General features: G+C 37.4%; 2 protein-coding genes across 2 annotated transcripts; both read left to right on the top strand.

Moving 5' to 3' along the window:
- The first annotated feature begins 42 nt into the window (after positions 1-42).
- On the top strand, positions 43-1061 carry LOC132201697 (uncharacterized). The gene is made up of 2 exons (XM_059628067.1): positions 43-171; positions 518-1061. Exons 1-2 carry the CDS (start codon positions 90-92, stop codon positions 850-852), a joined length of 417 nt encoding a protein of 138 aa, XP_059484050.1. The 5' UTR covers positions 43-89; the 3' UTR covers positions 853-1061.
- Positions 1062-2023: 962 nt separating this feature from the next.
- On the top strand, positions 2024-12217 carry LOC132201690 (lutropin-choriogonadotropic hormone receptor-like). The gene is made up of 18 exons (XM_059628051.1): positions 2024-2096; positions 2330-2414; positions 2575-3152; positions 5253-5324; positions 5392-5463; positions 5540-5608; positions 5664-5807; positions 5865-6005; positions 6057-6122; positions 6188-6331; positions 6389-6460; positions 6515-6822; positions 6881-7042; positions 7097-7291; positions 7348-7784; positions 7845-8342; positions 8457-8693; positions 8831-12217. Exons 3-18 carry the CDS (start codon positions 2941-2943, stop codon positions 9266-9268), a joined length of 3267 nt encoding a protein of 1088 aa, XP_059484034.1. The 5' UTR covers positions 2024-2096; positions 2330-2414; positions 2575-2940; the 3' UTR covers positions 9269-12217.
- Positions 12218-12536: the final 319 nt, after the last annotated feature.

Genomic DNA, 12536 nt, shown 5'->3' with positions numbered 1-12536 from the left:
AAAGCTGCGCATATAAAAGCATCACTGAAAAATTATCCTCAGTGAGATTTCTTCGGTGGCCAAGTCAGTTTACTCAAAACGGCTGAAACATGAAGATGCTTCTTTTTACTACTGCGCTCTTCCTGAGCATTGTGAGCTTCACACAGTTCCAGTCCATTCATGGTTTGGGACGTGAGTATAGTATGATTCTTCTATTTATTGTCGTTACTTGAAAGTTAAATGTGATTAATTATACATTTCCATGGAAGATAATCAGTAAATTTGTATTGTAAAGATTTTTTTTCTCTCTTAATGAGAATAAAATGTAATAACTTTGAAATTATGATCGATGTATCTCACAAATTCCTTTGTGAGATATATCAATAATTTGAATAATTTAATATTTTTAATAGAATTAATCGCCTGCTACTTTTTATACAAATTTTGATAAACAAAAAAATAATTGATTTTAAATAATGTCATTTTTGTCAAAAATTTAATAACTTAATTTTAAAATTTTATTTCTTTTCGGTTTCAGCATCTGAGGAAATCTGTCAAAAATTTATTCATTGCTACAGTGTTGAAAATGATGGTGCTTTTTCAATGGAACCATCTGGAAAAAAGTTTTATCGTGAAAACCAACTGAATGAAAGATCTGATTCACATTTGGCAAATAATGGATATTATGGCGATTCGTTTGGACAGCAATTCCCTGAGTCAAATAACAACAACCAGGGTTTTACCACTTCTACCGATTCTTCACTTCCAATTATTGGTTTGACTGGTGACTCTCTAGGTGACGCCCCACAACGATCAAATTGTGCTCCTGGAGAAACTGATAAACTTCCAGGAGGATGCAGAAAGAAGTTTTAAAAGGAAACCTAAGTGGGTCAAAATTCCTGTGCAGAGCCATGAAGAAAATTCAGCATTAGAAAAAATAATTGTGTACACAATTTTTTATAAAAATAATTTACAATGTGCAACTTTGTCAGAGAGTACAACAATTTGGAAATAAAGAGGATAATAACAAGTTTCTTTCAAAATCACAAACAATAAATAAAGAGCTTTATATTTTAACTGTCCATTGTAATGTTTTTATTATGCAGACTAATTCCTTGAATAAATTAAAGCTACGAAAATAAAAATCTAAGAAGTTCATTAACGGTAATGCTGTATGATTATTTGTTTACGGAAACTTGTGATATATTCTTCCGGAAATTAATCTCGAAAAGGTCAGTTGTGCAGTTTTCTTGGATGAGGAGTTATTGATCTGATGCGATCTGCTGGTCATACAATTTCATTGTTTACAAAATGTATTACTTTTTTCAAATGTTTACAGATTTGAAGGTCACAGACATATATTTTTATTGTAGATGTCTGAAAATAATTTATTTAATTGTTTTTTTTGGCGGTAAAAAATTGAGATTAAAGAAGAAAGGGTATAACAAGTAATGCAGCCAGATTCTGATATGACGTCTGACGTAAAAATAGCCTCTGCGCCGCTGCGGTGAACCCACGCAATAAGAATTCTTCTTTGCAAGTAAAAATAAAACATAAATTTCGCTACAAACAGAGAAATTGAGAAGACGCGACAACACAAATGACTGTTACAACTGAAGACCAAGTAAAATATATTTACAAAACCCTCAAATTTTTGTCGGTTTTTATTTTTCACGTTTTTTAAGACAAAATAGTCTTACCTCTCATACGCAGAGTTAAAAAATTAAGTAGATTTTTTACAATTTAAAAATCCAAGGTGAATATTTCCTGGTATATCTGAGAAAAATTTTATTTAGCGGTTGTTTAAAATAATTTACTGTGAAAAATCTATCACTCTGAAATTTAAATTTTTGCTTGCACCAAAGAAAAGGAAATTTAATTGTATTGATTTAATATTATATAACTTGTAAAATTTTAATAATGAATACACGGTATATAGTTCAACATACGACCACGTTAGAAAATTGAGCCGTTGATTAAAAAGGGCACTGCCTGGGGAGCGCCCCCGCCAAGTTCAAGATCCTGGTTATGGCGAGTGCACTCTCGGTGCAGTTCAATTCAAGACTTCAAAAGCACCTGCACGGAGAAACCGAGCGCGATGCAAGAGACTGCTCGAGGTCAGTGTATAAAATGATCTGAAAGATATTGAAGGGTTTTGATTTTTTTCTCAAAGAGCAAGGTTTAACAATATAATTGCAAAATATAATTATTCCATCATAGTTAAATCTAACTAAATATATGGCAAGAAGTGTGGCATAAATTAATTTTTTTGATAAATTCAGTGAAATCCAGATCTTCGTTTTGGAGAATTTTTAAAAACCAGAAAAAATTTAACATTTATATTTATCAGGAAAAATTAAGGTGCAGCAGGAAAGCCAAGAGTCGTGGAGTCGAGCTGCAGTTTTTCGATAACAGGAAATCATCGTTTAAAAAAGGTAAAGTATTCATTTATTATTATTCTTTTTATAAAAACATCTTGCGAAATAAAATAAAACTGAGCACAGCTTCGTCATTGTCGAAAAAAGGTGACAAAATCAATAGACGCGCAACAGTCGCCTCGAGATTGACCCTTATACAGAATAAATTTTCTTGCAGGCTCACTCGGAGGTGTACTCGAGGCAGCAGCGGGCAGAGCGCTGTGCTCGCGAAAATAATGTGATGTAATAAAATAACAGCGAGCGCAGAGCAGAGCAGACTTGGGAAAGAAAGTGCAGAGACGGCTGGTGCGAGGGCGCGACCACTTGCAGCGCGGTGCCACTCACTCGCGCTCGGTCTCTCACTTTGGCTCCGGGCGATACACCGCGATAGTGGGCTGGGAGTAGGAGAAGGAGCGAGAAGACAGAAGACAGCCATGACCCATTATTGGCAGCAGAGCCTCCTCCGATGAGCAGCGCCGACTCGGAGCTGCTGGACGCCGCCGACTGCATGGCCGAATAGACCCTCACTCGGGCCACTCACGGGATGGCGGCCAAATGGCCGACTGCTGTGCTGCTCGTGCTGGCGGTGGCCGCCTCCGCTGCCGCCGCCGCCGCCACCGACCGCCCCCTCGACTCGTCGCAGCCGTGCGACGGCCTCTGCAGGTGCCGACCGGACACCAAGCAGGTCACGTGCCGCATGGCCGGCCTCGACAGGGTGCCTTCGGTCACCAGCCGCGTGCCAGCCGTCCGAAAGCTGTGAGTTTGCCAATTTCATGAATGACACGGCGAGAGGAGGAGTGGGGGCGCGGGGGCTGCGATTTTTTTTCGCACCGTCGAGAGGCTCCGTCGTGTCTGTCCGTCTGCCCATTGATTTCGTTGCACGGGTGCATCTGTCTTGCATGCTTTGTTTTGTTGTGCCACAAACGAGGGCCTGCTGCTCGAGCACACGCACACATTGCTGCTGTTAAAGGGCGCCCCTCCGCTGCTCTTTTTTATATACGTGACATCCGAGTTTTTTATTCGGCTGCGCAGATTGCATGCCTCAAAAGTCACGGATATATAGCCGTGTCCAACGCACTCGATTTGATTTATTTTTTTCCTCTCGCTCCAGAGACGTTCGCTCTAAATTTTCCGCAGCTATTTTGGTATATCGCATCAACAGAAGTGTCAATGATACCAAATTTTTACGGTTTTTACGAAAGTTCGGACGCAACCTCTATAACGAACCTGTCAACTTTAATTTTTTTTTTCCAAATTGAAATAAAAATAATAAGCAATTATAAGTTTGTTACAAATTTTCACAATAAAACAAGAAATTACAAAATTAGATTAGATTTGTAGCAAAATAAATTAATTTTTTTTCTCTTTTGGAAAAATATATTTCTTTTTTTTTATAATTAAATTGCGTTTTTCAGTTTGAATCTTTTAATGTACTTTACAGAATTTTTTTATGAAAGATAAAACTATTAATTAAAATCCCATATAATATATTTTAAATTTTTTATCCAGAAAAAAATTGCCGAAGATAACAATTTATTGTTATGATTTCACTTGATTTCCAAGTGAAATTTTCACGCTGAAAATGTGACTCACGCGTGCAACTCGCTTATTGTGCGATTGACGTGCTGGTGACATTTAGCTACAAGTAGTAAATAATATATTATGATTCACTTGACCTAATGCCGCGCTCAAAACCCATATTAATTTTACTTGCGATTCGCGTCGTAATGAAACTTTATAATCTGCTTAAACGTGGTTTATAACCTGTCATTTTAATTTTTTGATATTTATCGCGCTATGATAATAAATAATCTCGTTGAACTAAGTTTTTTATTGCACGCTCGAGCTTAAATTAACCAGAACACCAGACGATGTAATCAACTGTAATGTCGTAATTACGCAGTAGAATTAAAAATTTGGATCAATAATATTACTCGTCATTATCAAGAAGTGATGAAAAACGTGCTTTGTCTTTGTTGAAATTTTTGTATATTTTTTTTTAACTTTCCGATTATTTTTGCGACCCTATTTGATAAAAAGTATAAAAACACATAAAATATCAACAAAATTTAAGAAAAAATTTTCTAGAGTTATAATTTGATAATTTATTTCAAAGTTGTTAAGTGTTGTTAAGTACATTATAGATATTTTGTACAAAATTAAATTTGAATTGAATCAAAATTAATTAAATTGAGCAGCTTATAAATAAATGGTTTTATTCTGTCGTTTTATAATGTTTGAAAATCAGGATGCTCAATTATTGACACAGTAATAAATGATAATAATCTTTATGGCCCCCTCTATGGTATAATTGAGTTCCGAATCAGAAATATTGTGACTTTCAAATCAAACTTTTGATTTATGTTACAAAGAAAGTTTGATACAAATATAAAATTTTCCCAAACAAATTTAAAATATGATCAAATCCGGATTGAGCTCTGACGTCAAATCTAATTAATATGCGGTCACAACATTTCGCAGCGACCCATTTCTCATTCGTTTATGGCACCTCTAACCTTAGAGATAAAACTCTGTATAATACCTTATCATTTATGTATTAAAAACTCATCATTTCCGTGACGTCAGTCATAAAAATGTTCCAACAAAATTAACCCAGTAAAAAAAAATAGTCGGCTACTTTGCGCCTAATTTACGAGCCAAAAGGTCACGTCGTGTGCAGTCTTAATAAAATAGAAAAATAAATAACGCCATTCTTTTCCTCAAGTTTGACTCTTATCACAAAGTATTCGGGTCAAGACATCATTTTGCATGCGCTAAATTCTCACTTGAGTAAATTACAATGTTTAATCTTATTCGAGTTTGTGTAAATTGACACGCGACATGCAAATGTTGCAGGGACTTGACTGGGAACAACGTCACCTTCGTGGCCAAGGGGGACATGGACGGCCTGGCTACCTTGGAAGAATTGTAAGTTAATTAATCCCGGCTGAGTGTTATCAAGTGCTGTGTACTTACGTGTTAATGCAATTTCCAGGAATCTCCGCAAAAACCACTTATGGGGAATTGAAGTGGGTGCTTTTGTTGGATTGGAGAACTTGAAAATTTTGTGAGTTTGCGCTTTTTGTCGGAATAAATAAATATTTGTTATTATTAATTATAAATTTTTCTTAAATAAATTTTAGAGATCTAGATGATAATTATTTGACGGAAATTCCTCAAGCCGTGGTGGAGCTTCCAGTGTTAAAGCATTTGTAAGTTCTGCATTAAAAAAAAAAACTTTAGCTTACGCACAAATATACTTTGCAGATCCCTGTCTAACAATAAGATAAAAGTAATCCAGCTCGGCACACTACAAAAAATACCTCGACTTCTAGTGCTTGAGCTCAGAGGCAATCCCATGAACTATCTTCACCCTGATGCATTTTCTGGACTTATGTTCATGAAAAAACTGTAGGTTGTTGTATGCCTGTTTGCACATAGTTTGAAACCAGTTTTATTTTATTTTAGAATACTGTCTGATGCACGAAATCTGACCACTTTTCCAAACTTGAACGGAACCAGCAGTTTAGAAACACTGACCATCGAGAGAGCATCTCTGCTAGACGTACCTTCTAACCTTTGTACCCTCGCTCCTAAGTTGAAAGCTTTGTGAGTGTTATTTTAAATCTGACCGAACCAAATTAAGTTTTTACTTCACAGGGATCTGAGTACAAATGATTTGACCCAAATTCCTCAACTCAGTGAGTGCAAAGAGCTCAGAATTTTGTAAGGATAATTAAACATTGCAATAAAATTTTTTATTCTCATTATATTTCTGGCAAAATTTTCAGAGAGCTCTCTAAGAATCAGATTGAAAGCGTGGAATCTCACCCATTTTCTGCTCTTGTGCAACTGCACGATTTACTCTTGGCTCACAACAAGATCAAATTTTTGCCCCAGGATGCATTTAAAGGACTATCAAAACTGCAAGTTTTGTGAGTGTTGATTCCGCATTGTTTCAGTCGCCCATAATAATGTTAATATTTGCACAGAGACCTTGAAGGAAACGGCATCGAGAGCATTCATCCCGAAACATTCATTCCATTATCCAATTTGGAGGATCTGTGAGCTTTTTTTAATTATAAATTTTAAAGTATTTTATTCATGAAAAATATTAGGAACTTGGGCATCAACAAATTTGCACATCTGCCCGAGCAAGGACTCAGCAACCTTCTGCACCTGAAAACCTTCAACAACCCGAATCTCAGGGAGTTCCCAGGTCCCCAGCATTTCCCACGCATCTTAACCTTGGTGCTCTCGTACGCTTACCACTGCTGTGCATTTCAACCCCCTGACGAAGAGGACCTCGACTCTCTGGACCAAAACAAAGTTGTTTTCGATGACACAGTCATCTTCCCTGGTTCCGGATCCAATTTTGACTTTGGCCTGTGGAATTCTAGTGACTCCGAGCTCTGGCCCAAACTCAGTGAGCTTTTTCCTTTCCTAAAAATTTGTAGATAATTAATCATTGAACTTCAATTTAGAAAATCTCACCGACAAATTCGGTCCTGATATTGCCAAAATACTCGAGTCATTTGGCCCCGATGTAACATACCCGAGCAACCTTCCAGCTTATATGGAAGAATACTATGAAGAGCATGTTGGTGCCAAGAAACACGGTCGAGTTCATTGTCTTCCATTACCAGGTAAATCTGCAAGGAATGAAGCATCAGACATTTGTAATTGAATTCTCCCTTTAGGGCCGTTTTTGCCCTGCCATGATTTATTCGACTGGTGGACGCTGAGATGCGGTGTGTGGATAGTCTTTTTGCTCGCAATGCTTGGCAACGGCACTGTAGTTTTTGTGCTCACATTCTCCCGAAGCAAAATGGACGTGCCAAGATTTCTGGTCTGCAACCTGGCCATGGCTGACTTTTTCATGGGCCTTTATCTTGGTGAGACGGACTGAAATTTGACGCTGAAAATGTAATCAACCTCTTCTCTTCACCAGGCTTTTTAGCAGTGGTAGATGCTTCGACCCTAGGCGAATTTCGCAAGTACGCAATTCCGTGGCAAATGTCTTTTGGGTGCCAACTGGCCGGCTTCCTTGGCGTGCTCAGCTGTGAGCTGTCAGTTTACACGCTAGCGGTGATAACTCTCGAACGGAACTACGCCATCACCCATGCCATGCACCTCAACAAAAGGCTTTCGTTGAAGCACGCTGGCTACATAATGCTGGCCGGCTGGACCTTTTCCCTCTCCATGGCCATTCTTCCTCTTGTCGGTGGCATCTCCGATTACCGCAAATTTGCAGTGTGTCTTCCCTTCGAGACCACTGGAACTGCTTCCTTGGCCTATGTCGTATTTTTGATGTTCATCAACGGAGTTGCTTTTCTCATCCTGATGGGCTGCTACCTGAAGATGTACTGTGCCATCCGTGGCTCTCAGGTTGGAATAAAAAAATAATAATAAAATTATTCTCATTAACAATTTATTATTTCCTTTCAGGCTTGGAACTCTAATGACTCACGCATTGCAAAAAGAATGGCCCTTCTCGTCTTCACTGACTTCATTTGCTGGTCACCCATTGCATTCTTTTCACTGACAGCAGCTTTTGGTCTTCAACTCATCTCTCTCGAGCAGGCCAAAGTCTTCACCGTGTTCATCCTTCCGCTGAACTCCTGCTGCAATCCCTTCCTCTATGCCATTCTAACAAAGCAATTCAAGAAGGACTGCGTCCTCATCTGCAAGGCCATTGAAGAATCTCGTGTGACCAGGGGCATTGGCCGCTGCCGCCACAGCTCCAACTTCAGCAACAGGCAGACTCCAGCCAACACCAACAGCCTTGTTGATCGCTCTTCTCGAGAACATGCTCCTTGCGCCTGCTCTGCCATGAACATTGCATCACCTACGGTCAAGCTGCTTGCACAAAATCCACGAATGCAGCGCATTGAACTGGCCTCACCGAACAGAAACTCGCCAACTAGGATATGGATCATGGACAAGGTGGGAAAATATTTTAACGTCCAACATTTTATGTGAAATAAAATAAGTGTTTTATTATTATTATTTTTTTTTTAATTATTTTTTTATTAAATTTTTCCTTTGTTTGATTTTCAGGTGTCTTGGCTGCTTTGCCACAAAGATGCTCCTTTGGAACGGAACGACCAATATGCATACCAGATAGCAGAAATTCAACAGAAGCAACACAAGCGTGCGTCCTCTGTCTCAAGCGAGAACTTCAGCTCGTCAAGGTCTGACTCTTGGAGAAACGCACACCACAGATGCGGCATTCCCTTGCGACTTCTAGATCCAAAGCGCAGATCATCATGGGCTGTCACAAGAAAAACATCACAAGTAAAACTAAAACTTAAAATTTAATAATGCAACTAATAATTTAAAAATTTTCATTTCAATATGAGTAATATTTTTGTTTAATTGCTCCTAAAAATTCTTAACAAAGCTAAAAAACAAAACAAAATGTTTTCCTTCAGGAGTCGAACCTGTCCAGCTCTCGAAATGATTCAGCCACATCAGCATCAACCTCAACGTGGCGCATGTCCCGCTCCTCTGCCTCAGGCAGCGAGTCGTATGTTGTGCCAAAAGCTCGCGCGTCAGTCCCAGCAGCTGCCCATCCGTCCCCACTGCAGCCGCTGCTGCCACCGTCGAGCGGCGCCGAGCCAGTGGTCGTGCCAGCCAAGACGAAGCCTCGACTCACAAGGCAAAGCGCCGTTTCACATTCAGAACTGTGCGACGAGACCGGCGGGTCCTCGAGGGGTCTCTTGGTGCGCCACTTGGCCACAATACCTTCAGCCGCCGAGAGCACGGAGATCGGTGTTGGCGCTGACCTTGTCAGTGGCGCCTCTACCTCAACAAACAGTCAGCTGGAGCCTAGTCACAAAGATTCAATTAACGACGACAGCATTGCTTAGGTTATTTATTTATGCCAAGCCAAGATTTGCTTGACAGCTGCAATTGTTGCTTTCACCTGGTTGATTGAAATGATAGAGGGGCGAGAAAGAACAAAATGTTTATCGGGAGGTTGAGGCAGATTAATTGTGTTACTACAATTGCGCACTTCATGTAATATCCATGGCACTTAGGAAGGTTGCTGTATGGCAAGACTACAATGCTGCGAGGTCGCTCTTTCATCCCTGGTAATGAAATGCCTGAAATGAAGTTCATTTGCTTTTTGACGGACCAGTTGGTCAAGCCATATTGATTTTTTATTACATACGTCTTTGCTTTAATAAGTGATAGTTTCAGCCAATATTTTTACTGATTGTTGAACAACTCACAGACTGCTGTATTTGCCATATTTTACTATTCCACTTGAATTTTGTTTAACAGAGCTCATTGATAACTGCGTGCATTATTTCTAATTAAAAACAGTTTTGGGCATTTTCAATCATCAGGGAGAGTTAATGTGGGTCACCAAAATGACATTTTTGGAATGTGATGTAAGGAATTAAACAATTATAAAAGGTGCCAATATGCTTAATGATAAAAAAAAACAGCTAGTTTGTATCAAGTGGTGGTTTCTATCTGTTCATCCTTGTGGCCATAGATATTATATGCTTGTATACAACTTATTTAACTTCATTTGTTCAGACTTGTATTATAATTTAAACAAATTTAATTTGGCTATTCAAATGAAAGGTTTCAAAGAAATCTTCAAAAATTTGCTTATTTTGTTTTGACCTTCTGTGAAGTGGTGTCCTAAATGACATTTCTAACTTATATTCCCTATTTATAAATCCCTTTTTAACCAATTTGTTAATACTTTTTTGTGCCGTGATGATAAATATGATGTAATTAATTATTACAAATGCCATTATATGTATTTAGAGAGAGAGAAAGCAAGCTTAAATGCTCTGCCTAACGGTTTTAACTGAAATGAACAGGATAACGTCCAAATTAGACAATGAAATTTTAGAGCAAATATTATACTGACGACACAATTAAGTGTGTGCTATTTTGGCGGTGAAGCGTAAAACCAGTGAATAAGTTATAGAAATCTGTAGCAGCTTTCAATCGTAGTTTGTCATAACAAATTTTAACCAAAATCTGTAAAAGGGGTGCAAAACGTTTTTTTGTAAGATTACTCTATTGTCTGGACCAGGGCAGCCGTTGTTGTATTATTGTTCCGTTAAAGCTCGTAGGGATTGGCTCAATTTTGACACTAGATGACAAGTTGAATACAAATAAAATCCCCTGGCTCATGAAATATTAAACAATATGTGGCGCAATAGGATAGGCGAACAGGTCCAGACTGATGATATAAATTGTTCGCCATACATGAGCTGAACATTTGGCAGCATTTGATGGCAGTGCTGGGCAGCATTTTGATCAAGTAGAAATTGGTGTTTGTGTATTTTGTTGCAAACATATAATGCTATTATTATATGCTTACAAATAACGAAATCACAAAAATATTGAATACCAAGCAAAAAAAATGACAAATCGCCCATTTAGCAATCAGTTTTTTGTGATCAATAATGTATATTGTGTCAAGATCATGTTCAGTTGCTTAAATATTGTGCTTTTTCATGTTTAGAAATTACTTAGTTTCAGTCTGGTCCTGTTCTTTTTGTGGGCAGAAACAAAATGTACAAGAAAAGTGTTAATCATGCGTCCTTCTTAACTAAGTAAGGCCTTATTTATTGCTGTTTTAACAATATATATTCTAATGTTATAAAGTATATATTATGAAATATGTGATGCTGACATCTAGCAAATTCTTTTCTGAAAGTTTACAAAACTTCTTACTTCTTAATCCACACTCAAAGCGCAACGGTCACAATTTTTTTTAAAATTTTTTGAAGATTGAATTTTGAATTTCTGGCAATGATCCCTTTATGAAAATGTGCAAAGGACGCTTTGCAGTCTTGTTATTTGATTGCAAGCGCGCATCCCCTAATAGCACAAAATACTAACTTAATTTGATGGTTTTTCAAGTTTGTGATAATTTTGTCGCACATCTTAAAATTCTATTGAGCATTCTTTACACTACTGATGTGCTTTGCAGTTTTCATTATATATATTAAAAAATACAATTACAATGTTCGGGATATTAAAATTTCATTACAAACGCTTCATACCATAATGCCGTTGATTTGGTCACGTGTCACACAATTCAATCGATGATAAACTTTTGCATTGAAATAGCTGGACTAGTTGAGATTAATTGCAGTAGGCTGTCATTGTCAGCAAGTAGGAAAAAATTTTGGGCCTATTCCCAAGGATATTAATTATACTATAAAAAAAATGTGTATGTTCATATATATACATAATATTTATTAATGTTCTATTTATGAAACTAGCAAGAGCAGGCCGTGACATGAATAAAAAAAAATGCCTAAATTTCTCTCTTGCCAATAAAGGCTGATAAAATATTGATTGAGAGCCACAATAATAATTTCGATTCGCACTTGTCTGCAATTTTTATGCTGTGTATGTGCATTTTGATGAAAATATATATAGAACGTACTACTACACAGGAGCGAAGAAATATTTAAGGGAGTTGCACTGCATTTAAAAGAAACCCAATTGGACGATTATTTTACTTTCCTGATGTGTTTGTAACTTTTTGATTCTCCCTTTTAGTGGTATTTTGTTTGTATCTTTTCACGTTCGGATTTATTTGAACTTATTGTAATCTTTATGACATTATTGATTATTTGTAAAATTACCACATTCTTGTATTGTCTGAATTATGTGAGGTAACGTTTAAAATTCACAAATGCCAATTACATACATGTTCCCATAACTATAGTGCTGCAGTGTTTTTAGCGTTTAGTTAAATTAAAAATGGATAAAATAGCAAGTAGCTGCGCTAAAATGTATTTATCTACTAAAATTATTAAAGTTTTGTTGCAGAATTTCGGATCCTTTTTCATTTTGAGATATACCCGAAAAAGGCATTAACAAAAGCGACTAGTGTTGTGTTGCAATGATTATTTATCTGTTTATTAGAAAGCTAGACTCGAAATTCAACTACAATGCAGTAGCCTCTCAACCATGGACCTAATAATTCAAATCAATTTTAAATCAATGCTCTCAACGCGTCTTTTATTTCTGATCATCACGCATTGCTTTACACCAAGGCCACCTTGAGTGCAAAGTGCAGCAAGAGGAGCAGACACATTAGCAAAAATAGAATTTATCAGAAATGCGGCTCCGAAATGCGAATGTACAAAA

This window comes from Neocloeon triangulifer, unplaced genomic scaffold (assembly GCF_031216515.1).
Source record: "Neocloeon triangulifer isolate White Clay Creek 2 clone unplaced genomic scaffold, ASM3121651v1 ptg000014l, whole genome shotgun sequence".
NCBI classification, from domain to species: domain Eukaryota; kingdom Metazoa; phylum Arthropoda; class Insecta; order Ephemeroptera; family Baetidae; genus Neocloeon; species Neocloeon triangulifer.
Note: the sequence above shows the minus strand (reverse complement) of the source record. Positions and strands in the feature narration are given on the sequence as shown.

What these genes read in the sequence shown, in the direction of transcription:
- LOC132201697 (XM_059628067.1), top strand. Translation starts at nt 90, where the DNA reads ATGAAGATGCTTCTTTTTACTACTGCGCTCTTCCTGAGCATTGTGAGC. An exon ending in GTCCATTCATGGTTTGGGAC is followed by an intron (nt 172 to 517) that starts GTGAGTATAGTA and finishes TTTCGGTTTCAG; the next exon opens with CATCTGAGGAAATCTGTCAA.
- LOC132201690 (XM_059628051.1), top strand. Translation starts at nt 2,941, where the DNA reads ATGGCGGCCAAATGGCCGACTGCTGTGCTGCTCGTGCTGGCGGTGGCC. An exon ending in GTGCCAGCCGTCCGAAAGCT is followed by an intron (nt 3,153 to 5,252) that starts GTGAGTTTGCCA and finishes CAAATGTTGCAG; the next exon opens with GGACTTGACTGGGAACAACG. An exon ending in TGCAAAGAGCTCAGAATTTT is followed by an intron (nt 6,123 to 6,187) that starts GTAAGGATAATT and finishes CAAAATTTTCAG; the next exon opens with AGAGCTCTCTAAGAATCAGA.